The sequence below is a fragment of the Siphateles boraxobius genome, unplaced genomic scaffold (assembly GCF_051911475.1).
Source record: "Siphateles boraxobius isolate OS27281-9 unplaced genomic scaffold, OSU_SipBor_1 119, whole genome shotgun sequence".
Classification (NCBI taxonomy): Eukaryota; Metazoa; Chordata; class Actinopteri; order Cypriniformes; family Leuciscidae; genus Siphateles; species Siphateles boraxobius.
The window spans coordinates 4,100,721-4,124,155 of NW_027508721.1; the positions used below are offsets into that span (position 1 = coordinate 4,100,721).

Here is a 23,435-nt window from a genome sequence, read left to right on the forward strand (position 1 = left end):
TGCCTAAGTCCCGTGTTCGGAAGCACGCGCTGCGGTTTCTTCCGCTCGGGCTGAGGCATCAGTTATAAATGAGGGAGATGTGGAGGATTCGCCACCTTACACTCCCGAAAGTGATGAGCTAGTGGAGGTATTAACAAGAGCTGTAGAAAAACTCAGCATTGTATGGCCAGTGACAAGACAGGAGTCTATTTCTAAACCAAAATTAGATGAGAGATTTTTGCCGTCACGAGTGCAACCTCCACGCCAGTGCTTGCCGTTTTTTCCCGATCTCCACACTGAGGTGTCGAAATCGTGGAAAAAAACGGTGTCATATAGAGTGTTTAGTCCCCAGACTTCAACATATTCTAATATTGTGGGGGCAAAATCATATGGTTATTCGGCTATGCTCATCGTATAGGGCGCTGAAGCAGAGTGTCGCGTCTCCTGCTCCCCCTGCTGGACAGTGGGCTCAGCCGCGGCACTCTCAGCCGAAATCTCCCAGTAATAGAACTGATCTGAGGACAGTTATATTAGCTGCAGACAATAGAAAGGTATTATGCTATCCAATTCAGGTGTCGTCCACCAGAGGGGTTCTGCCTACAGTGGTGGGCCCCGAGCAGGCTCTGGTTATGGAACAAGAGGTGAAAGCACTCCTTCAAAAGGAGACTATAGAACAGGTCCCTCCTCCCAGTGTGGAGTCAGGCTATTACAGCCGATATTTCATCGTTCCAAAATAGGATGGGGGGTTGCGTCCAATTTTAGACCTGCGCCTATTGAATTGCTCGGTAGGGAAGCCAAAATTCAAGATGCTCACTATCAAGCAGATCGTGTCACAAATCAGATCCGAGGACTGGTCTGTCACGATAGATCTAAGGGACGCGTACTTCCACATTTCCATCCTTCCACAACACAGGAAGTTCCTGAGGTTCACCTTCGGGGGCGAGGTGTACCAGCACAGGGTTCCTCCGTTTGGCCTAGCTTTATCTCCAAGCACTTTCACGAAATGCATGGACGCAGCACTAGTGCCCCTGAGGCTTCAGGGTGTTCGTGTCCTCAATTACATCAACGATTGGTTGATTTAAGCTCAGACAGAGCAGATGGCGGGTCGACATTGAGATGTCATTCTCGTTCATATCAGGAAGTTGGGGTATAGGCTGAACGCAAAGAAAAGTGTATTATCTCCTCAGAAGACCACTTTTCTGGGTGTCGTTTGGGTTTCGGTTTCGATGCAGGCACGACTTGCTCCGACCCGCATCGTTTTGATTCTCTCAGCTGTGAAACAAGTAAAGCTAGGCCAGCTATTTACTGTAAAACAGTTTTAGAGACTGTCGGGTTTGATGGCAGCAGCGTCCGACGTTATACCTTGCGGCCTGTTGTACATGAGATCGCTACAGTGGTGGCCCAGGACCAAGGGATTCTCCTCGAGGGGAAATCCGCTCCGCACGGTCAAAGTCACGCGGCTCTGCCTTCGTGCTCTGGTCATGTGGAAAGAAACTTGGTTCCTATTAGGGGTGGTGAAAAAAATCGATTATTGATTAATCGCGAATATGTTATGGACGAGTATGAATCGATTATTAAATCTTCAAAAATCGATTTTTTATTTATTTTTAAAAAAAATTGCATTATTTTATTTTGTAAAAAAATGTATACCGGAAGTTGAACGTCACGAACGCGCCCAGTTCCAGTTAGCAAGCGCGTGTAACGCACTGTCTATGGTGTAACCAGCCAGAGCGAGTTAGAGCAGGTGTGTAAAAGCCTGTTTGAGCCTATTTACAATCGTATTTGATTGCAGAGCGCCGTAGCGCAAGCACTACCTCTCGCTCGTTCCTCTCTCTCTCTCGCGCGCGCTCTCTTACCCTCATATGAGGCGCCGTTTAGGGCTTATATCAAACTTGATTCACGCACACATATATGAAACACTTGCATACACATATATTAAGTAGTCAAACATACATGTATACTGCTGAATGCTCAAACAAATACATATGAAATGCACAACGACACACCTAAAGTCTTAATGATTAAATTGGACAATTTTCTTCTAGAAAGGTGTTCAGGTGGAGAGAAAACCTTTTCTTTACCTTGATATGTTTCGACTGCAACCTACAGTCTTCCTCCACCTGAACAACACCTTGTCTTTCTAGAAGAAAATTGTCCAATTTCTACAGTATGTTGGTTCTGATCTACTTCCTAAAGGAAATAAGCCTTTCATTTATTTGTTATTGTTTAGTTCAACTTGATGAGTCACAACACAATGTGATGTATTCATTTCTGTGTTCTACAGAACATAAGCTACATACAAATAATTCAGAAGTTATAACTACACGACACAGAAAGTGCTTTGAGTTGTTGTTACTCAATAAAAGAGTTAAGTAATTCAGCAGCTGACTTTTTTTAATACTGCAATCACTTTGTAGTGTATTTTCGTTTACTGTTGTGAAATGGAAAATCAGTAATCGCTAATCGAGAATCGTTAATAATCGAAAATTGACTGTAATCGAATCGGGATTAACCACCCCTAGTTCCTATTCAAAGGGCCTGTGTTGGGGGCTCTTTGTCGTCGTGTAACGCTAACGACGGATGCTTCCCTCACAGGGTGGGGGGCGGTCACGAGTGGTCGTCCAGCACAAGGGCTGTCGCAGGACCATCATCTATCACGGCTTATAAATTGTCTAGAGATGTTGGCGGTGTTCCAGGCTCTGAAACACTTCCTAGCAGACCTGAGAGGTCATCATGTGTTAGTTCAGTCAGACAACACGTCGGTGGTCTCTTATATAAATCATCAGGGGGGCCTGCGGTTTCGCCGGCTTTACAAGTTGGCCCGTCAGATCCTCCTGTGGTCCCAAGGGAGGTTACTATTTCTGAGAGCAATGTATCTTCCTGGGTATTTGAATGTGGTAGCAGACTCCCTGTCGAGACAGGGGCCGAGGCCGGGGGATTGGAGACTCCATCCCGAGGTGGTGGAGCTCCTTTGGTTGAGTTTCGGTCGCGCCGAGGTGGACCTATGCGCTTCCAAGGAGACCACGCATTGTCATCTGTGGTTTTCCATCAGCCATCCAGCCCCTCTGTTCGCCTTCCCCCGATTGCTCTGCTACCTGGAGTTCTGGAGAGGGTTTGCCGGGACGGGGTCAGCCTACTATTAATAGCCCCGTTCTGGCCGGCCCGAGTATGGTTTGCGGACCTGATTTCTCTCCTGGACGGCTCTCCCTTGGAGCTCCCGGTCAGGAGGGATCTACCCTCTCAGGCGGGCAGCATGATATTTCACCCCCGCCCAGTATTGTGGGCTTGGCCTCTGAGGGGGCCCAGCTCATGAACTCTGGTCTCTCAACAGAGGTTGTTGAAACTATTCTTCACTCCAGAGCTCCATCCACGAGGAAGCTTTATGCCTTGAAGTGGAAACTCTTCACCTCTTGGTGTGGAGAGCACCTGCAGGACCCAGTTAACTGCCCAGTGGGTGCAGTGCTGGAATTTCTGCAGGAGCGCTTCTCCACAGGGCTATCCCCCTCCACACTAAAGGTGTATGTGTCGGCACTGGCTGCTTACCACGTCCCTTTCAGTGGAGTTTCTCTTGGGAGACACCCGCTTATAACTCGTTTCCTTCGTGGCACACTGAGGCTGAGGCCAGCAGTTCGTACGAGGGTGCCGGCCTGGGATCTGGCCATCGTATTAGAAGGTCTTTCCCTAGCTCCTCTTGAACCTATCGAAGAAGTTCCTGAGAAGTTTCTCACGTTTAAGACTATCTTTCTTCTTGCTACCTCCTCACTAAAGAGAATCGGAGATTTGCAGGCTCTGTCGGTTTCACCCTCGTGCCTGGAATTTTCGCCTGGCATGGTTAAGGCTTTTCTGCATCCTAGACCAGGTTACGTTCCCAAGGTCCCTACTAATGTTGTTAGACCTACAGTTCTGCAGGCCTTTTGTCCTCCTCCATTTCTGTCGTCTGACCAGGAGAAACTTAATTTACTCTGCCCTGCTAGGGCGTTAGACGCCTATGTCCACAGAACTTCACTTTGGAGGAAGTCAGAACAACTATTTGTGTGCTTTGGGCCACCCAAGAAGGGGTGTCCCGCGTCTAAACAGAGAATGAGCAAGTGGGTGGTCGAGGCTATCTCACTTGCCTATGAGTCGGCTGGTCAGCCTTCACCTTTGGCTGTACGAGCCCACTCTATCAGGAGTATGGCGGCTTCTAAAGCCTTACTGTCAGGAGTTTCCCTCAGTGACGTTTGTGCTGCGGCTGGATGGTCTTCACCGCATACTTTCATTAAGTTCTACGACCTAGACTTAAGTTCTACCCCTGAGGCACAGGTGCTCTCGTCCTCTGTGCGCTAGTTCTCACATGGCGGTCACTTGGTCCAATGTCGACGTGGGTAGTAGCGTTCCCACAGCGTTTGACGCAGCTCGAGTCCCCTTGAAAGGGAACGTCTCGGTTACGTATGTAACCCTAGTTCCCTGATAGGGAACTAGACGCTGCGTCATTCCACCATACTCCCGGCATTCCCGCTAGCGCTTCCTTCAGGCCTATCAGAAGCTGTTGCGCTTGTGTTTATGGGGTGCTTTATAGTTTCCTGGTCGATGTCACCCGCCTATGACATTCCATCTCTCCATTGGGCTGATTCCATACGTGCTTCATGACGCACAACGCAGGGGCGTTCCCACAGCGTTTGAAGCAGCGTCTCGTTCCCTATCAGGGAACTAGGGTTACATACGTAACCGAGAGGTTTTCCATATGTATGTGTAATTGTGTCACTCTGGATCAGGTAAAATCATCAGCTCTTTATGAAGCTCAGCAGGAGTCAGACATGATAAGTCTAGTGGCAGCTGTACTTGTTAGACGTCTGACTTCATGTCCTCTGACCATTAGCAATACTCGTTCAATCTGTCTTGAGCTGCTAATACATTATGCTGAATCAAAGAGTTAAGATGTTAGAGAGACACTAAAGATCTTTCAGATCATAACTTTCTGTGTGGATTTTGCAGACATATACTGTATATTCAGTAGTGCGTGTAATGTAACATTCACTGTAAAAAGTAACACAGGGAACCTGTTATCACAACTTAAATGCATGGTTGCAAGCTAAACATTCTAATTTATTGATTTAGTTTACCCTTTTAAGTTGCAAACATTATACATTTATTGAGTTATGTTGACATAATGTTGATCATTACATTATCTTAACATTGTGTGTAATTAAAACTCAAATTTCTGCATTAATTGATTTTTTTTAAACGTAAGTTGTAGTTACTTAAGGAAATTGTCTTGATAACTGCAATTTGGGTAGTAGATTTATAGTTCCCAGCATGCTTTGCATAGGACTGGATAAGGAGAATAAATGTTGAGATTAAGGTTTTTTGGGGGTTTTTTTGTAAAGGGAAAGTCTTTAATGCTGTTATGTTTGACATTTAAAAGAGTTTCTGTAATATTGAAATTTTTGTGGTTACCATAGTGCTGATGAATAGACTGCATTAACTCTATAAGCATTGACTGTGTTAATGCCAGGAACAATTTACATTAAGCATGTGCTATAATGGCTGTGGATTTGAAATTAAATAGATTCAAAATTAATTGGTTCCAGGGCTACAACTCAAGTAGATGGAGCGACTTAATTTTTTTTTAATGTAACAAATTATTAAGTTCATTTAACACAATATAATTTGTTAGTTAAACATAATTTAATTTGTAGCTGTCATAACTCATGAAAAAAATTACTCAAACAACCTGTTGCAAACTGCGGCATTCATTTTTAATTTTGAGGCAAACACATAATTTTTTAGAGTGTTCTGCTGAAAGACAGATCGACTTCCTCAAGGGGGAATTCAGGAAAACGTCTTGGTTACGTATGGTAACCCTCGTTCCCCAAGGAGTGAACGGAGACATGAGTCAGAAGTGATTCTGATGAATGGGGATCGCTTGCGAGAGCCTATCTACTTCGAGTGTAACTAAACGAGCCAATGCACATTGGCATGCGATAATTGCACCAGCTGCTGTGCATCGCGAGCATATAATGAGCAGCAGGTGCATCGCGTCCTTGTTTTTCCGCTGAGGAGCTGGACCTGTGACTGTGGTCACAGCAACTGTGGCGAAGGGACTCACGTCTCTGTTCCCTCCTCAGGAAACGAGGGTTACCATACGTAACGGAGACGTTCCCCTTCGTCAGCTCACTATGACGTGAGTCAGAAGTGATTCTGACGAATGGGGATATCTACCAAAAGGCCACGGCTGCTGGCCCTTCCAGCGCTCAGCTTGAGCCTCCTGGCCTAACCGCAGTGTTGGGAAGAAAGTAGGAGGTCTAATCAGAGAAGGTCAGTCAGTACTGTTCCGCAAGACCCACTCAGTGTGACTTATTGGATAACGCTGGGAAAGCGTGCCCTTGGGGAAGGAAACGCTGCGGAAGCTACATTCTACCCCGGAGGGAGGCTCTACACGGAGGCTATAGAATCTAGCGAACGTGTTAGGTGTCGCCCAGCCCGCAGCTCTACATATATCTGTCAGCGAGGCGTCTTGAGCCAACGCCCAGGAGGAAGCAACACTTCTAGTTGAGTATGCTCGCAACCCGAACGAGCAAGGGCATGCCTTGGCTTACGAAGCATCCACTATCCAGTGGGCCATCCTCTGCTTGGAGACAGCCTTTCCCTTCTGCTGGCCTCCATAACAGATGAAGAGCTGATCTGAGGTCCTGAAGCTTTGCGTTCTGTCCACGTATAACCACAAAGAGCGGACGGGACAGAGAAAAGCTAGGGCTGGGTCTGCCTCCTCCGAAGACAGCGCTTGCAGGATCACAGGTCCCTGAAGGGAGTGATAGGAATCTTGGGCACGTATCCGAGCCGGGGTCTCAGGACAACGTGAGAGTTGGCCGGCCCGAATTCTAGGCATGATTCGTCGACCGAAAATGTATGCAGGTCCCCTACCCTCTTGATGGAAGCCAGAGCAGTCAGGAGCACTGTCATTAGTGACAGGATCTTTAACTCAGCTGACTGCAGTGGTTCAAGGGGAGGTCTCCAAGTGCGCTGAGCACCAGAGACTGGTCCCAAGAGGGTAAAGAGGGGGGGGGGGGGGGGGGGTAGGTGGATTTAGACCCCTCGCTCCCCTCAGGAACCTGATGATCAGGTCATTCTATCCCAATAACTTACCTTCAACTGCATCGTGATGTGCGGCGAAAGCGGCAACATACACTTTTAGGGTGGAGGGAGACAGCCTTCGCTCCAACCCATCTTGCAGGAAAGAAAGCACGACTCTGATCAGACATCTTCAGGGGTCTTCCCAGTTGGAAGAACACCATTCAAAGAACAGGTTTCACTTCATAGCACAGAGGAGCCTCATTGAGGGGGTGGACCTCCTCACTGAGAGGTCTGGACGCGGGTGCCATAGAGTGCCCCGTCTCTGAGAAAGTAGGTCCTTCCTCAGAGGAATGGGTCAAGGAGGTGCTGTCACGAGGAGCATGAGTTCTGAGAACTAGGTCCGGTTGGCTCAACTAACAAGACCTGCTCCTCGTCCTCCCTGACTTTGCAAAGTGTTTGTGCAAGAAGGCTCAATGGGGGAAACGCATACTTGCATAGGCCCCAAGGTCAGCTGTGTGCCAGTCCATCCGTGCCGAGGGTCCCCTCGGTCAGGGAATAAAACAACTGGCAATGGGTCGAGTCCGGAGAGGCAAACAGATCTATCTGAGCGGCTATGAAGAAGTCCCATATCAGCTGGACTGCCTGGGGATGGAGATGCCACTCTCCCGGAAACGTAGGCTGTCGTGAGAGCTCGTCGGCTGCACGATTGAGCACGCCAGGGATGTAAATGGCAGGAAGCGACCTCAGATGCTTCTGATCCCATAGGAGATGGCGGGTGAGTTGTGACATGCTGCTGGAGCGTATATAGACCACCTTGATGGTTGATGTAAGCAACGGTCGCAGTGCTGTCCGTACGGACCAGTACATGCCTGCCATGTAGCGGCCCTTTGAGGTGGCCCAGCGCAAGGTGTACTTTGAGCTACTCGAGGCAATTGATGCACCAATGCAGTTGAGGCCCCGTCCACAGACCTGAAACTGCATGCCCGTTGTACATGGCCCCCCAGCCGGTGGCAGTGGCATCCGTGAAGAGCACAGCATGCCTGGACACTTATTCTAGGGGAACACCTGCCTGTAGAAATTAAGGGTCTGACCACGGCCTGAAAGTTGGAGGCAGTGCGGGGCGACGTGCACCCGGTACTTGCCACTCTGCCACGCCCATCTTGGGACTCGGCTGTGAAGCCAGTGCTGAAGTGGTCTCATATGAAGCAATCCGAGCGCCATTACTGCGGCTGCAGATGCCATATGCCCCAGTAGCCTCTGAAAGAGTTTCAGTGGGACCACTTTCCTGCTCTTGATTGTACTCAAGCAGTTCAACACTGACCGAACTCGCTCCTCTGTGAGTCGGGCTGTCTGGTTGACCGAGTCCAACTCCATACCGAGATAAGAGATCCTCTGCACAGGGGAGAGTTTGCTCGTCCCAGTTGACCCGAAGCCTCAACAGGCTGAGGTGACGGAGCACCATGTCCCTGTGTTTGCAAAACTGATCCCGAGACTGAGCCAAAATCAGCCAGTCGTCGAGATAGTTGAGAATACGAACGCCACGTTCTCAGAGTGGAACAATGGCTGCCTCCGTGACCTTCGTAAAGACGGGGGCAACAGGGACTGTCCGAAGGGAAGGACTTTGTACTGATATGCCTATCCCTTGAACGCAAACCACAATAGCGGTCCGTGTCGAGGAAGAATCGAGACATGAAAGTACGCGTCCTTCAGGTCGATCGCTGCAAACCAATCTTGGGGACAGATGCATTCGAAAATGCGTTTCTGCGTAAACATCTTGAATGGGAGCTTGTGCAGGGCCCGATACAAGGTTCGTAGGTCCAAGATCGGCTGTAACCCACCGCCTTTCTTGGGTACAATGAAGTAGAGGCTGGGAGGGTGCTGAGCGAACTGAATCGCATAGCCGAGTCTGATGGTATGGATGAGTCAGCGAGACGGGCTGGGGGGACTAGCCAGGCTCCCAGACAGCGTGCAAGCAATACCAACGGGACCACGGACGTACCCGGGATGGAGCAGCGAGGTGGAACACAGGGACTCGACTCGGGAGGCACTGAGGCAGCTCAAAGTGGGGTCTGAGTGTGCTGTGCAACACTACCTGGTTCCAGGGTGGGGCAGAGGGTGCGTGGGAAGGCCTGGTAGCGTCCCCGAACCGCACACTGCTGCCCACTGGCGATAGAGGCGAACGGGAGTGGCAAGACATTTAAGTGTCGCTCACTGCCATCCACAGCCTCTTGAGACCCAGAGATAGAGAAGCTGCTCTTACTGAGAATATGGGTACCGCTGACAGAGACGCTAGCGGAGGAACAGAATTTGAATAAACAAAAGATTCTCCGTCCGGTCCTCCACCAGGGAAGAGCAGCTGACTCTGGGTCACCCGTCTGAGGGCTGCTGAGAACAGGTGGCGCAGTCTTCCTGCGAAAGCCTACCCTCACAGTAGAGCTGGCTGTGACAGTTTTTTTTTTTTTTTTTGCAGGGGTATGCCACCCTTGGCGACAAACAGACTGAAGGGTAGCCCACGAGTGACTATGGTAGCACATCGGGACAAGCTCTTGGTTACCTCAGCCTGCTTCTGAACTGTGAAGAACCGCTGGGCACATTCTCCAACAGTGTCGCCAAAATAGGCCACCTCATGAGATGGGAGCATCGAGAAAGCGAGCTTTGGTGATGTCTTGCACTTCTGCAAGGTTTAGCCCTGGAGCCCTTCTAGACCTAGAGCGTGGACATTGTCTGACCGAGGGCCAGTGCTGTGACTTAAACCACAGTCAGTCACTATGCACAGCTCAACCCCGACTCAGAACTACCCTCGTGCATTGCGTGTTTTGGCCTTCCACAGACTTGTAGGGTGGTCATCACATGCAGGGAAGTGGCGGTCTGCCATTAGCAAAGCCACCCCACCACAAGGGTAGTGAGAGAGTAAAAACTTTTTCTGCAGATTTTGGCATGTTTGGCTTGCCATATTGGCGTCAATATGCTTCCATACTGCCAAAGTTTTTCACACACATCCGGGCAGGCACGGAGGCGGGCCAAGGCGATTACGCGTCACACTGTACCCCCAGAGTAGCCCGAGAAAGTGTGGCTGTCAAGTCTGAATCTGATTCAGCTTGAGCACACATACCATTACAGTGGGAAGTCAGCATCATCTTCATTTCCAGAGTGTAACATCTGATCCTCCCCTGGAGCCCCAAATTAAATCCTTGGTCCCTCATGAGAAGGACCAGTAATCCCATCCGAAAGCTGCCAGGCATGCGAGACCGTGAACGTGGCCATCAACCTTGATGGCACACAGCACGCTGAGCACTCAAGCCCTCGTGAGAAAGGCAAGACGAACAACGTGCCGACGTAGTCATGCTCTCATGAGAGAGTATAAACCACCCACGAACACAGTCTCAGCATGTTTGCGATGCGCCCTTTTCTGGTGGCCACCAAAAGAGGAACTAGATCGGGGAATAGGCAAAGGGACTCCACCTAGTTTGAGACCACTTGAGTCTCGACCGCGCATCTAGAGCGCCGAACGACGCGCGCTGGGTTGCCGTGACAACCCGCGCTGTCAGCCGGCAGTTCGACGGCACATGGCACGCTGAGCGGCTCAAACACTTACGAGAAAGGGGAGATGAACAACGTGCAGACGTGATCATGTTCTCATGAGAGAACATGAACCACCCACGAACGCAGTCTCAACACGCTTAAAACACTCTCAGATAAGATTGCAGAAGCAGGAACAGCATTCACCGCCTGGCTCAGAAGCGAAAAACAAGGATGCGAGGCAATTATCGCATGCCAATGTGCATTGGCTCGTTTAGTTACACTCGAAGTAGATAGGCTCTCCCAAGCGACCCCCATTCATCAGAATTAGGGCTGCAAGAATAATCGAAATTTACATGAAATCGCACATAAACCGATTTGGCTTATCGCGATTATGAAATCGCAAATGCTGCGATAATTTTTTATGTGCAGCTTGTCATTGATGTACGGCTCTGTAAACGCTGCTCCATCTGATGTACGGCTCTGTAAACGCTGCTCCATCTGAAAGTACTATGAGTTTGAGACGCTTATATGGCATTTGAAAAAGCAACACGCGTCAAACATCTTTCCAAACATGAGAAGGATTTATGAGCCTCTTTTCTAACTAAAGACAACATTTAATAACATGCTTTTACTCCAAACTCACTTTATCACGACAGTTGAGCATCCTTCTGTGAGATGATGTGGCTTCTTACACAGAATAAGGCAGTTGTGTTTATAAGTCATGTTTAATCAAAGCGTTTCAATATTCTGTTTATTCAGCTACAGCGATAGGGATTTCCTGCAATGATGTGCGTTATTGTATTTCTGCAACAGCGTATTTGGTGTGTCTGCGTTAGAGCGACCTCTGGTGTTCAGATGGAGCAGCGTTTACTACCGATCAGGCCCACTACTCTGAAAAGCTGTGCATAAAATAATCGCAGCCTTTGCCAAATCGCATGTGGTTTCATTGCGATTAATCATGCAGCCCTAATCAGAATCACTTTTGACTCACGTCATAGTGAGCTGACAAAGGGGAACAAAGAGGAACTTAAATATACAAAGATAATGATTTCATGGGCAAACAGGTGTAACATTTTATATATATATATATATATATATATATATACACACACTTACCTAAAGGATTATTATCTAATCAACCAATCACATGGCAGTTGCTTCAATGCATTTAGGGGTGTGGTCCTGGTCAAGACTATCTCCTGAACTCCAAACTGAATGTCAGAAAGAGAAAGAAAGGTGATTTAAGCAATTTTGAGCGTGGCATGGTTGTTGGTGCCAGACGGGCCGGTCTGAGTATTTCACAATCTGCTCAGTTACTGGGATTTTCACGCACAACCATTTCTAGGGTTTACAAAGAATGGTGTGAAAACTAGTTGATGCTAGTGGTCAGAGGAGAATGGGCCGACTGATTCAAGCTGATAGAAGAGCAACTTTGACTGAAATAACCACTTGTTACAACCGAGGTATACAGCAAAGCATTTGTGAAGCCACAATACGCACAACCTTGAGGCGGATGGGCTACAACAGCAGAAGACCCCACCGGGTACCACTCATCTCCACTACAAATAGAAAAAAGAGGCTACAATTTCCAAGAGCTCACCAAAATTGGACAGTTGAAGACTGGAAAAATGCTGCCTGGTCTGATGAGTCTTGATTTCTGTTGAGACATTCAGATGGTAGAGTTCTGACTCTACCATCTGAATGTTTGGCGTAAACAGAATGAGAACATGGATCCATCATGCCTTGTTACCACTGTGCAGGCTGGTGGTGCTGGTGTAATGGTGGGGGGGATGTTTTCTTGGCACACTTTAGGCCCCTTAGTGCCAATTGGGCATTGTTTAAATGCCACAGCCTACCTGAGCATTGTTTCTGACCATGTCCATCCCTTTATGGCCACCATGTACCCATCCTCTGATAGCTACTTCCAGCAGGATAATTCACCATGTCACAAAGCTCGAATCATTTCAAAATTGGTTTCTTGAACATGAGTCACAGTCACCAGATCTCAACTCAATAGAGCATCTTTGGGATGTGGTGGAACGGGAGGACTGTAAACCCTAGAAATGGTTGTGCTGAAAATCCCAGTAACTGAGCAGATTGTGAAATACTCAGACCGGCCCGTCTGGCACCAACAACCATGCCACTCTCAAAATTAAATCACCTTTCTTTCCCATTCTGACATTCAGTTTGGAGTTCAGGAAATTTTCTTGACCTGGACCACACCCCTAAATGCATTGAAGCAACTGCCATGTGATTGGTTGATTAGATAATTGCATTAATGAGAAATTGAACAGGTGTTCCTAATAATCCTTTAGATGAGTGTGTATATATATATATATATATATATTATAATGTTATATCTGTATGTTAAATTGTATTAAAAATGATGATAACTATCGAAGCTTAGTTTAAATAACATTAATCTATCTGTACACTCCTAGTCAGAAGTTTGAAATAATAACAAATGTTTTTGAAAGAAGTGTCCTCTGTTCATCAAGGCTGCATATATTATATTTGATTTAACATACAGTAAAAACAGTAATATTGTGAAATATTACTACAATTTAAAATAACTGTTCTCTATTTTAATATATTTTAAAAATGTATTTTATTCCTGTAATGGCAATGCTGCATTTCAAGCAGCCATTACTCAAGTCTTCATTGTCACATGCTGATTTAGCCACTGAAATTAAAAAACTTCTGTCAGAGAAGACAAGAAACATAGTTGTTGTAACAAAGTTTGAATGACTAGAATACTAGAATGACTGACATTTCTGCAAGTTTAGGTTTCTGTATTCTGTAGGAGAATGTATAAGGTGGTGTTAAAGTGTGTGAGTATGTGAGTGTCAGAGCTCTTACTGGTGGGCACTCCATGTCTGGAGCGTTGGGAGTTGCACACAATGGCTACATCTTGGTTGTGAGTACAGTCGTGTTTGAGCCAACCCCTACGGGTGCAGTGTGAGACGCTGGGCTCTTTTCCTGTGCACCTGACATCATCCAGGATAATAGGACCTGCCGCCATCCCAAACCGCCCTGGTGACACACTCTCCCCTGACCTGCATCAACACAACAGCATTAACAAAGCTGTAAATGATAAACACACCAGTAATAAAATCAAATAACTTAATGTTGCATGTGTGTGTGCTACCTGAAGCCCAGCTGCCTGCAGACGACCTGCGTGTTAGTCTGTGTCCAGCCATCATCACACACGGTCCCCCACCGACCTCTGTAATGAACCTCCAGTCTCCCTTCATAACCCTTCAAACCACCCACCAGACGCACTGCACCATCTCAAAAAGAGAGAGAGGGACTCCTTTTACATCTGGTATTAACATCGACCTCAAGTAAACAAAAATTTAAAACAATCCTGGCAAAATATGTTTTAAAAAATAAGTTCAACATTAAGTTGTAAAGTGTATGCATTTGATTAACTAAATAGAACTGGCTCATAAGAGTCATTCATTCCAAAATTAGCTGGAGTACACTGTTAGCCGCGTATGGTTTGATTCACTGAAAAAAATCCATTTATAAGAGTTGCTCATTCACTAAACTAGTTCTGAAAAGAAGTGCACTTGTAATGTACTTCAAATCTTAAAAGTGTTTTTTTAAACTGTACTTGCAGATAATATAATATTAATTAAATATAGGTCCACTTATGTGTACTTATGTCACAGTCATGTTCTATTTAGTTTCATTGCCATGATCTGTTTGGTTTTCCCTGTCACTTGTTTTGCCTTCCCTGTCACTTGTTTTGCCTGTGATCTAATTTATTCATTAGTTGTCATGCTTTCTAATTACTTCTCACCTGTTTCCTGTTCCGTTAATGATGTTCCCCTGTGTATTTAAGCCCTCTGTTCCTTCTTTTCTTTGTCTCACGTTAAAGTTTTTACTACTTAAAGTAACTTTTTTTCTTAAATTTTATTGCACAGAAAAAAACAACAACAGACAAACATGAAAGAGAAAACATTGTCTGCCTTTTCTTCTTTTTACACTTTATTTTCCCCACATGTAACTGAATGATGGAAGAAAAAGAGAGGAAAAACAACAACAACAAAAAACACCAACAAAGAGTAACCACCCCCACCTCGTAGGATTAGCAAATATCAGCAGTATATATAAACAATAATACTAATAAAATGGAATATAATATTACATATAATAATTTAAAGCAAATGTTTAGTACCTGATCATAAATATGATATTGATATTAGATTGAATTGTTTTCAATGTATAATGGTAACCAAACAGTTGATGGGCCCCAATGACTTCCATAGTATGGGGAAGAAAATACTATAGAAGTCAATGGGGCCCATCAATTGTTTGGTTAAATCTTCTTTTGTGTTCAGCAGAAGCAAGAAAATCAACAAATTGAGGGTGAGTAAATGATGACAGAATTTTCATTTTTAGGTGAACAAGTCCTACAAAAGTGTCAAAAATCACTCTAAAGTGCAGCTAATTGCATTTAATATAAATTTAAACTATAATTTTTCAGCTACTCACAATTACCATTTAAGTGTTCAAAAACTTCTTGGTTACGTATGTAACCGTCCTTCCCTGAAGGAGGGAACGGAGACGTAGTCGTCATGTCGACTGATTGGGATCACGCCAGGGAGCCTGTCATCTTCGAGTACTGTTAAAACGAGCCAATGCACATTGGCGTGTGTGAAATGCATCACACACTCTGAATACACATATGGGATCGCCGTAAGGATCACAACATATGGACACAGACTAACACAGGTTCCACCAGTGCATACGAGTGACAGGCCTGGCTACGTAAGTTCCGCCACGTCCGTTGCCGAAGGGTATGGAGGACCTCGACAGGGTTCGGCTAATAAGGAGAACTAACTGGAGCAAGAATTGCGCCGTATCCCGTCCATAGGGGGGGAATGGCACAGCAAGCCGACACTTCGAACCGGGCTTACAGTGAAACTGTTTTCATGTGAAGGGAGCCCACGGGAACCAGCAGGATCGACACATAGGCTAGTTTTTCTCTAGCGAACGTGATAGGTGTCGCCCAGCCCCCAACTCTATTTGTCATCTGTTCAGCGAGGCACTCTGTGTCAACGCCTAGGAGGGAGCAATACGCTCACTTAGGAGGAGCTCACCACCCAGGTGGGCACGTGCATCTTGGGAAAACTTTCTTCTCCAAGATGAAGGCAACTAAATTTAGTGGGCCAACCCCTGCTTTGAAACACCCTTCCCTTCTGCTGGTCTCCGTAACAGTTAAGAGCTGATCTGAGGTCCAGGCTTTGCATTCTGACCACGTATAACCTCAATAGAGCGGACGGACAGAGAAAAGCCAGGGCTGGGTCTGGCTCAGCAGTCGCCATGTTGTCTTTTCAGACCAGTACATGCTCGCTGAGCAGCGGTGTCTCAAAGCAAGGTGAACTGCAAGCAACTCGATGCAATGGATGCCAATGCAGTCGGAGGGCCGCCCAGACCTCCGTTACTGTATGCCCTCTGTACATGGCCCCTCAGCCGGTATTGATGAACACTTGTTCTAGGAGCCACTGGCCAGGAGAAAACAAAAGGTCTGTTACGGACTGAGGGTTTGGCGGTAGGCCAGGGTGCTTTCACACATGCCGCTCTGCCACGGCCACCTCGGGATTCGTCTGTAAAGTCAAAGCTGAAGCGGTCTTCATATAGAGGAAGCTCAAGTGGCTGCGTCTACCAAATGCCCCAGGAGCCTCTGAAGAGTTTCAGTGGGACCCTTTCTCACTTCTATACAGCACTAACCATCCATATACTCTTTGTCAGAGATGCGGTGGACCAAATCCATCTCCAAACTAGAAAAGAGATCCTCAGCCCGTGGATGAGGATACTCTTTCCCAGTTGACCTGAGGACCCAACTGGCTATGAGCACTTGAAGGGTAGGACTTTGTACTGATACTTCACACCTTTTTAAACGCATGAACACAGGATGGCCGGTGGTGCGGAAGGATAGAGATCTGAAGTACATGTCTCTCAGGTCGAACGCTGCAGACCAACCTTGGGGACGGAGCATTTGTAAATGCATCTCTGTCTACACCTTGTACCAGCATAAAAAAAAGTAGTATCATCCGCAAACAAAATACATTTTAGTAACTTAGAAACATTTACTATATCATTCACATAAAGAAGAAAAAGTACTGGACCTAGTACCGATCCCTGGGCTACACCACAATTTATTGGACAATTTCTTGATTTTATGCGATTGATTTAAAAAAACTGCTCTCTGTCTTTTAAATAACTTTTGACCCACTGATGAGCTATACCTCTTATACCATATTTATATAATTTAATCAATAATATTTTGTGGTCTAAAGTGTCGAACGCTTTTTGCAAGTCCACGAAAATACTTACAGTAACATGTTTATTATCCATAGCATTGGTTATTTCTTCTACAAGTTCCAAAATTGCTGTTGCAGTTGAATGATTTAAACGAAATCCATATTGACTATTTGTTAACAATTCGTTTTTATCCAAAAAAAATTGTAATCTATTCACAAATAATTTTTCTAAGATTTTAGATAACTGTGGTAACAGAGATATGGGTCTATAATTCGAAACATCATTTTTATTTCCTTTTTTAAAAAGTGGAACCACTTTAGCTATCTTCATACTTTCTGGAAATTTCCCAGTAGTGAATGACAAGTTACAAATATACAAGTAAAAGGCTCAACAATAGCGTCTATAATTTGCTTAATCAGTGACATATTCATATCTATATAATCATTTGACTTTTTATTTGCTAATCCATACACAATTTCCAAAATTTCACTCGCTTGTACCCTCTCAAGAAAAATGCTGTTTACACTATGTGGAATAATACTACCATCAATATTTTCATCTGGGATGTATTGTACTAAATTTGAGCCTCTATTTGAAAAATAATTATTAAAGAGTTAGGAGGCAGCAGCAGGCCGCCGGGGCAGGATGTTCCGGATGGCCTCCGTCTGCTTCTGGGCAGCAGAGAACTGCTGTACAAAGTTCTCTACCACATCGCTGAATAGCTCAACCTTTGAAATGGGAGAATACAGGATCCGAACCTTGTCCGCTTCTCTCATGTCAGCCAGGTTGAGCCAGAGATGGCATTCCTGGACCACCAGGGTAGACATCGCCAGACCGATCGCGTGAGCTTCAACCTTAGTGCCCCGGATGGGGAGGGCGGTTGCAGTGTGGAGTTCACATGAGCTCACGGTCTGGGCTTCCCTCGTGCATGTTCATGAGTGCCTGGGCCTGATGGACCTGAAGCAACGCCATTGCATGCAGAGAGGAAGCGGTTTGCCCACAGGCTTTGTAAGCCTTGCCCATCAGAACGGACAAAATCTTACAGGCCTTAGAGGGGAGACGAGGATCCCCCTTCCACGAGGTAGCGGTCGCAGGACACAGTTGCATTTCAACAGACCGCTCCACTGGAGGGATAGCCTCGTAACCCTCCACCAAGGGTAGTGAGGGGGGAGGAGCTACTCAGGCGATTTCTGGCAGAGAAAGGTGCCGCCCATGCTCTTGTCAACTCCTCATGCACTTCAGGAAAGAAAGGTACCAGAGCGGCGGGCTGAGAACCAGACCGACCCACTCCGAGAAACCAATCATCCAACTGAGACTAGCTGTCATCTCTGGATACGGCTCGGGCAATGCTTGTCTTCCAGAGGGAGGCAGCGCAGCCGAGTCGTCATCTCCAGAGCCCAGCTCCCTTTCCGATGCTTAGATAGACATCCTGTCCTCTGGAGGGGCCCCAAATGAAACAGTTGGTCGGTCCACCACAGAGGAACCAGCACGCTCATCGGGGAACTCCACCGGCTGCAGTGTGAAAGAGGAGTGAGGGATTTACAGGCGGATTACCCGTCACTGTAATCCTCAGGTCACCCAGACTAGACGGCACTCCAGGCTTCTTCTGGGAAGGTAACCCAGAAGAAACACCAGAGCGGGGGGCCTGGGGATGGGGACTCCACCCTCGCGACCGAAGGCGAGTCTCGACCTCAACACCGAGACGGTCATATTCCCGCAATGGGAACATGACTAATCCACAAGAGCTGCCGCAGCGTGCTTTAAGCCCAGACTTAAGCCCAGACACGTGATACAACTCTCGTGACCGTCAGAGTGGGACAAAGCCCTACCGCACCCAGAAGCGCACGGATGGAATGGCATCTTGAAAAAGACTCAAACTCAGCCGTGTTGCCCTTCTAGAGGTGGGACCCGTCACCAGTGCCGGAGCACACAGGGAATGACCGCGGCAACACTAAATCAGCTAACTGAAATAGTGAAGCACTCACTTTTCCACCCTCAACAAGCCATCAGCACACATAAACACAGAAATCTGCTTGCTGTAAAAACAGCAGTTGAGAGGTTCAAAGCTCGCGATCACCGCTGCACTGCACTGTAGAACCACCAGCACCGGGAGAGTCTTTCCAGAAGAACACCGACACACTCGCTCGTTGTATAACTATAGCACTCTTCAGAGACATCAGAACGATCAGCTCCGAAGCGAAAGGCAACTAGTGCGTGCATCCACTTCCGTATTTATACCTGCAGGGGCGGAGTGTGTGATGCATTTCAAGCACACCAATGTGCATTGGCTCGTTTTAACAGCATTCGAAGATGACAGGCTCCCTGGCGTGATCCCAATCAGTCGACATGTTGACTACATCGAACGTGAGCGACTGAAAGGGAACATTACATTCAGTTCAGTTTTTTTTACGGTATTATTTGCATAATGAACACTATTTGTAAAAGTATGCTAAAGTATTCTTCTTTCTCACAAGTGTTGTGGTGCTGTAGTGCTGCTGAATAGTACTGCAGGAAACACTGTCAGTGGAACTAAATGTCACATGATTCCGTTATTGTGTGACAAATGGCCCTCAGTTCCCAAACCTATACATATACCGTGCAATTTAATAGAGCTGTAGTCTGTTTCTCACATAAGTTTTGTCCATACTTGTATATGTGTATGAGTATACCTGTAAGTGGCATACAAGAAACTCCAGCATCCTCTGTGTGGTCACAGTTGTGCTCCCCCCAGGCGTTTTTTGGACACTGTTCTATGGAAAGCTCATTTCCTGTGCAGCTCACCTCGTCCAACAATACACGTCCTGAGCCTGCACCAAAATATGCTCCCACCCAAGCCTTAGCGATGCCACTGTACACATACATCAAAAAATACAAAAAACACAACACTTCAGTGGAAAATTCAAATCACTGAAATTCATAACGACTCAAACAAAGTGAAACGATCACTGTGTAGATTAAGATTAAAGCTGGCATCCCACTAGGTAATTTTTCCCGCTGATATTCAGTTGATCATATACAGTACATAGTCATTGTGAAATCAGAAGAAGTTGTTTGTGCGTGCGGTGCGGCATGCATTATATTATGATTCAGATGAGCTTCTTCAAATGAGATTATTCTTGCACTGAAGAACTGATAAGCCATTGTGAAAAATAAGTGCATTCAATTCTATTGACTGCGCTTTTAGTGTACTTCAAATCTTAAAAGTATTTAAAAAAACTCTACTGCAGATAATATAGAATTAATGAAATAAAAAAACACGAATGTAATCTTAACACCCTTAAGTACACTTTTAAAACCACTCTAAAGCTCAGTGCTTTGCATTTATTATACATTTAAACTATAATGCATTTTCATTCAATTGACTGAAAACATGGCATTCAGTATATTAATTTAAGTATATTATTTACGTACTCTTAAAGTACTCTTTTTTTGAAGGGCCTGATTACATCTAATTCATTTTTTTCCTTAGCAAACACAAAAATAGTGTCCATTTCACAAACGCTGAATGTTAAACATGGTGATTGTGTAATCGAGTGTTTTTGGCGTTCTTGTACACTTAAATTACTAACAAATTTAGGAAGGTGGAGGGAGAATTGTCTGTTGTTTAATCAATGTGATTTTTTTTCTCACTAAAATTAAGCAGGAATATATATTACAGCCCTGAAGGATAAAACCACTCCATGATTTAGTCTATTGCAATTGTTTATGTTAGCATGGAATCTCTTTTTAATTTCACATTGATTTGCTGGAAAAATGGGCCACAGTTATACATAACAGGTAATGGGAGAGAAATGTCAGAGGCAGCCATTCAGTCTGTTACCCTCGGCCTCTTCCCTTCTAAATCGGTGAGGATGGCAGAGCTCCAACAAGGAGAGATTTCTGTAACAACAGACTGTTGATGCAACACTGACATTTAAAATCAAATTGTTTCAAGCAGACTTGTGGGTCACATAAGAGTGTGTTATGAGATTATATATTTTTTATTCTTTCTGTGATTAATCATTAGGCAATCAAGCACAAAGTTCAGCAGTCAATAATCACAGAAAGTTGAGAGGAAAATTAAGTGGAACTGTGGTCTCAGACATGTGCACGAACCCACGCATTTTATTCTACAGGAGTTTTTTCAGCTCAATAAAGAGCCATTCACATGAGTGATTATTATACAAACACACACACCTGCAAAGCTCACTTTTGGGCACCATTTGTTACATCCGTTGTTACAAAAGCTTGAAAAGCTTGAAACAATCAACCTGATTCACATCTTGATCTTTCCATTCCCTGTTTCTCTTCCTCTCTAATTCCTTTCCTCCCACAAAATCACCCTTTACGCCTCTTTGCCTTCTCGATCTGTCTTCCTCTGGCTCTCATCCTTTCATTATCTCCATTTTCTGTCCGTGTAACACACTCACTTTCTTACTGAGAACACTTTGGCTTTGTGTGTCAGGGACCTCCCAAGAAAATATTTCACATTTTTATGCAGAGAAGACACTCGACTCCTCTCTTTCTCTATGCCTATTTATCACTCCTTCCTCCTCTCGGTCTTCCTTCTATTTTCACACATCTCAGCTGAAAAGAACGCCCTGGTGTTCCTCTAAATAGACACTGTGTTCCCAAAAAAAACAGGTCATATGGTTATGCTCAGACAGGCTGATTTCTTTGGCATACATGTCTAGTTTTTTAAAGGTCTGTAAATTAATGAATTATTAATAATTAATTTATTTAGAACAATTAAATCTAAAAAATAAAATTAATAATAATAAATGTAAAGGAATACAAATATAAATATTTGTTAAGAATATTGTGATACAATTAATGAATTAATCAGCATATCAATAGTATTTCTTTTAAAACAAATCCAATCCAATTCACATAATAAATATGTGGTGTAAAATGTATTCAACTAATTCCAGTCAGATCAGATTTCAAGTATGTTTCATAATATGTGACAAAACATGAATGTAATATTATACACAAAGCGCAGTAGTGTCTAGAGATGTATCTGAATCCATTCATTCATTCATTCATTCTCATAAGTGGCATTCACTATGTACTGAATGACAACTAAGCATATGCATGAATGTTGTGTTGTCTGTTGCGCCTACTGATTTCAGTACCACAGCTGTATGATATGATTCTTTTCTTTTCTCTTATCTCTCAGCCAACCAATGTAGATATACCAGATATGTTCTACACCAGGGGTGCCCAATCCTGTTCCTGGAGATCTAGGCAGCGTCTGAAAGCTTAGGCAGCTGACTTTTTGCCTCACTGCCTTATCAGGCAATGACTTTGCAGGCAATGACTTTGCAGGCAGCGTTTGGCAACAAAGGTAACTGATTTCGAACAGACATCTGAGGCATCATAACAGTTCACTTCAATTCATACTTTGCAGTCACGTGACTACCATGGATACCTGGCGGGCAACAAACGCTGAAAAAACGGCAAATTTCCAATACTAGCCTACAATCAATTATATAGTGAGGCTATTTTGTTTCCATAGCACATTAACAAAACGTTTAATGACACTAATAACACTAAAAACAATACAATTACTAAATATTAATAATATCACTAATATGACGAAACGATCCCGAGCTCTATATAATTTTTAGTGATATTATTAATATTAAACTCTGCCATCTGTGAAAATAAAAAGCAGCTTCAAAAACTTGTTTAAAAAGAAATATTCTTCTAATTTTTTACTGTCATTAATGTAGGTACACAAGAGAAATATTAATCCAGTAAATTAAGATAGTCACTATACCGTTATATCCATCATCGTCTCTGAGAGAACGCGGCGTTAATGCAGCGATAGATGCTGAAAACTCAGTCCGTTTCTACTTTCACTTTAAGGGAATGAGCGCGTTTACATGCACGGTCTTAACCCGATTATGCTGAATAATAGTGCATCCAATCGTACAACAACTATCTGGCATGTCGTTTACACCTCAAAACACCAACTTTTGTATATTAAAACTGGCGACGTCCTGGCAAGATCCTTGATTAGTTTACTGGGTTTCCTTGCTAGAGAACGATGTTCTTGCCCGCCAGTCAGCACTTGTGACGTCACGTGCAAAGTATGAATAGTAATGTTTTTACTAGAAATGACATCAAACGTGGAAAAAGTTGCTCAAAAACGAACAATTACACAGAAACTGACCACCAACCTCAACGTTCAGAAGCCATCCTTAATTTTTTAGCTGTCACGGAATGGTACACACGGAGCATTTTTAAGCTTTTTCACGCAGCCCTAACTACCTGCAGAGTTCAGATCCAACCCTGATCCAACACACCTCTCAGTAGTTATCCTGAAGATCTTAACAAGCTGGTTTAGTTGCGTTTGATCAGGGCTGGAGCTGAACTTTGCAGGAAGGTAGATCTCCAGGGAAAGGATTGGGTACTATCTGACTGACTCTTACTATCTGAATGGACCTGATTTTACCTAATTGGATTTGTAACACAAAAGATCGGATTTTAAAACTAAAATCAAAACCGTGTGTGTGTGTATGTGGCCAGATAAACCCTACATTATGGGGACAAAATGTCCCCACAAAGATGGCAATATCCAAAATCCTTGTCCTCGTATAGATAATTTTGGTCCCCATGAGGAA

At 44.9% G+C, this 23,435-nt stretch overlaps 1 protein-coding gene across 1 annotated transcript in view; it reads right to left on the minus strand.

Annotated features, from left to right (window-relative positions):
* The window catches only part of prss12 (serine protease 12), a 74,900-nt gene that overhangs the window by 38,859 nt on the left and 12,606 nt on the right, over window positions 1–23,435 (minus strand). The window contains exons 5-7 of the mRNA XM_077204575.1: window positions 19,497–19,675; window positions 13,703–13,844; window positions 13,414–13,610 (exon numbers count right to left, since the gene is read on the minus strand). Coding sequence (XP_077060690.1) covers window positions 13,414–13,610; window positions 13,703–13,844; window positions 19,497–19,675 — 518 coding nt within the window. The remainder of the gene's footprint in view (window positions 1–13,413; window positions 13,611–13,702; window positions 13,845–19,496; window positions 19,676–23,435) is intronic.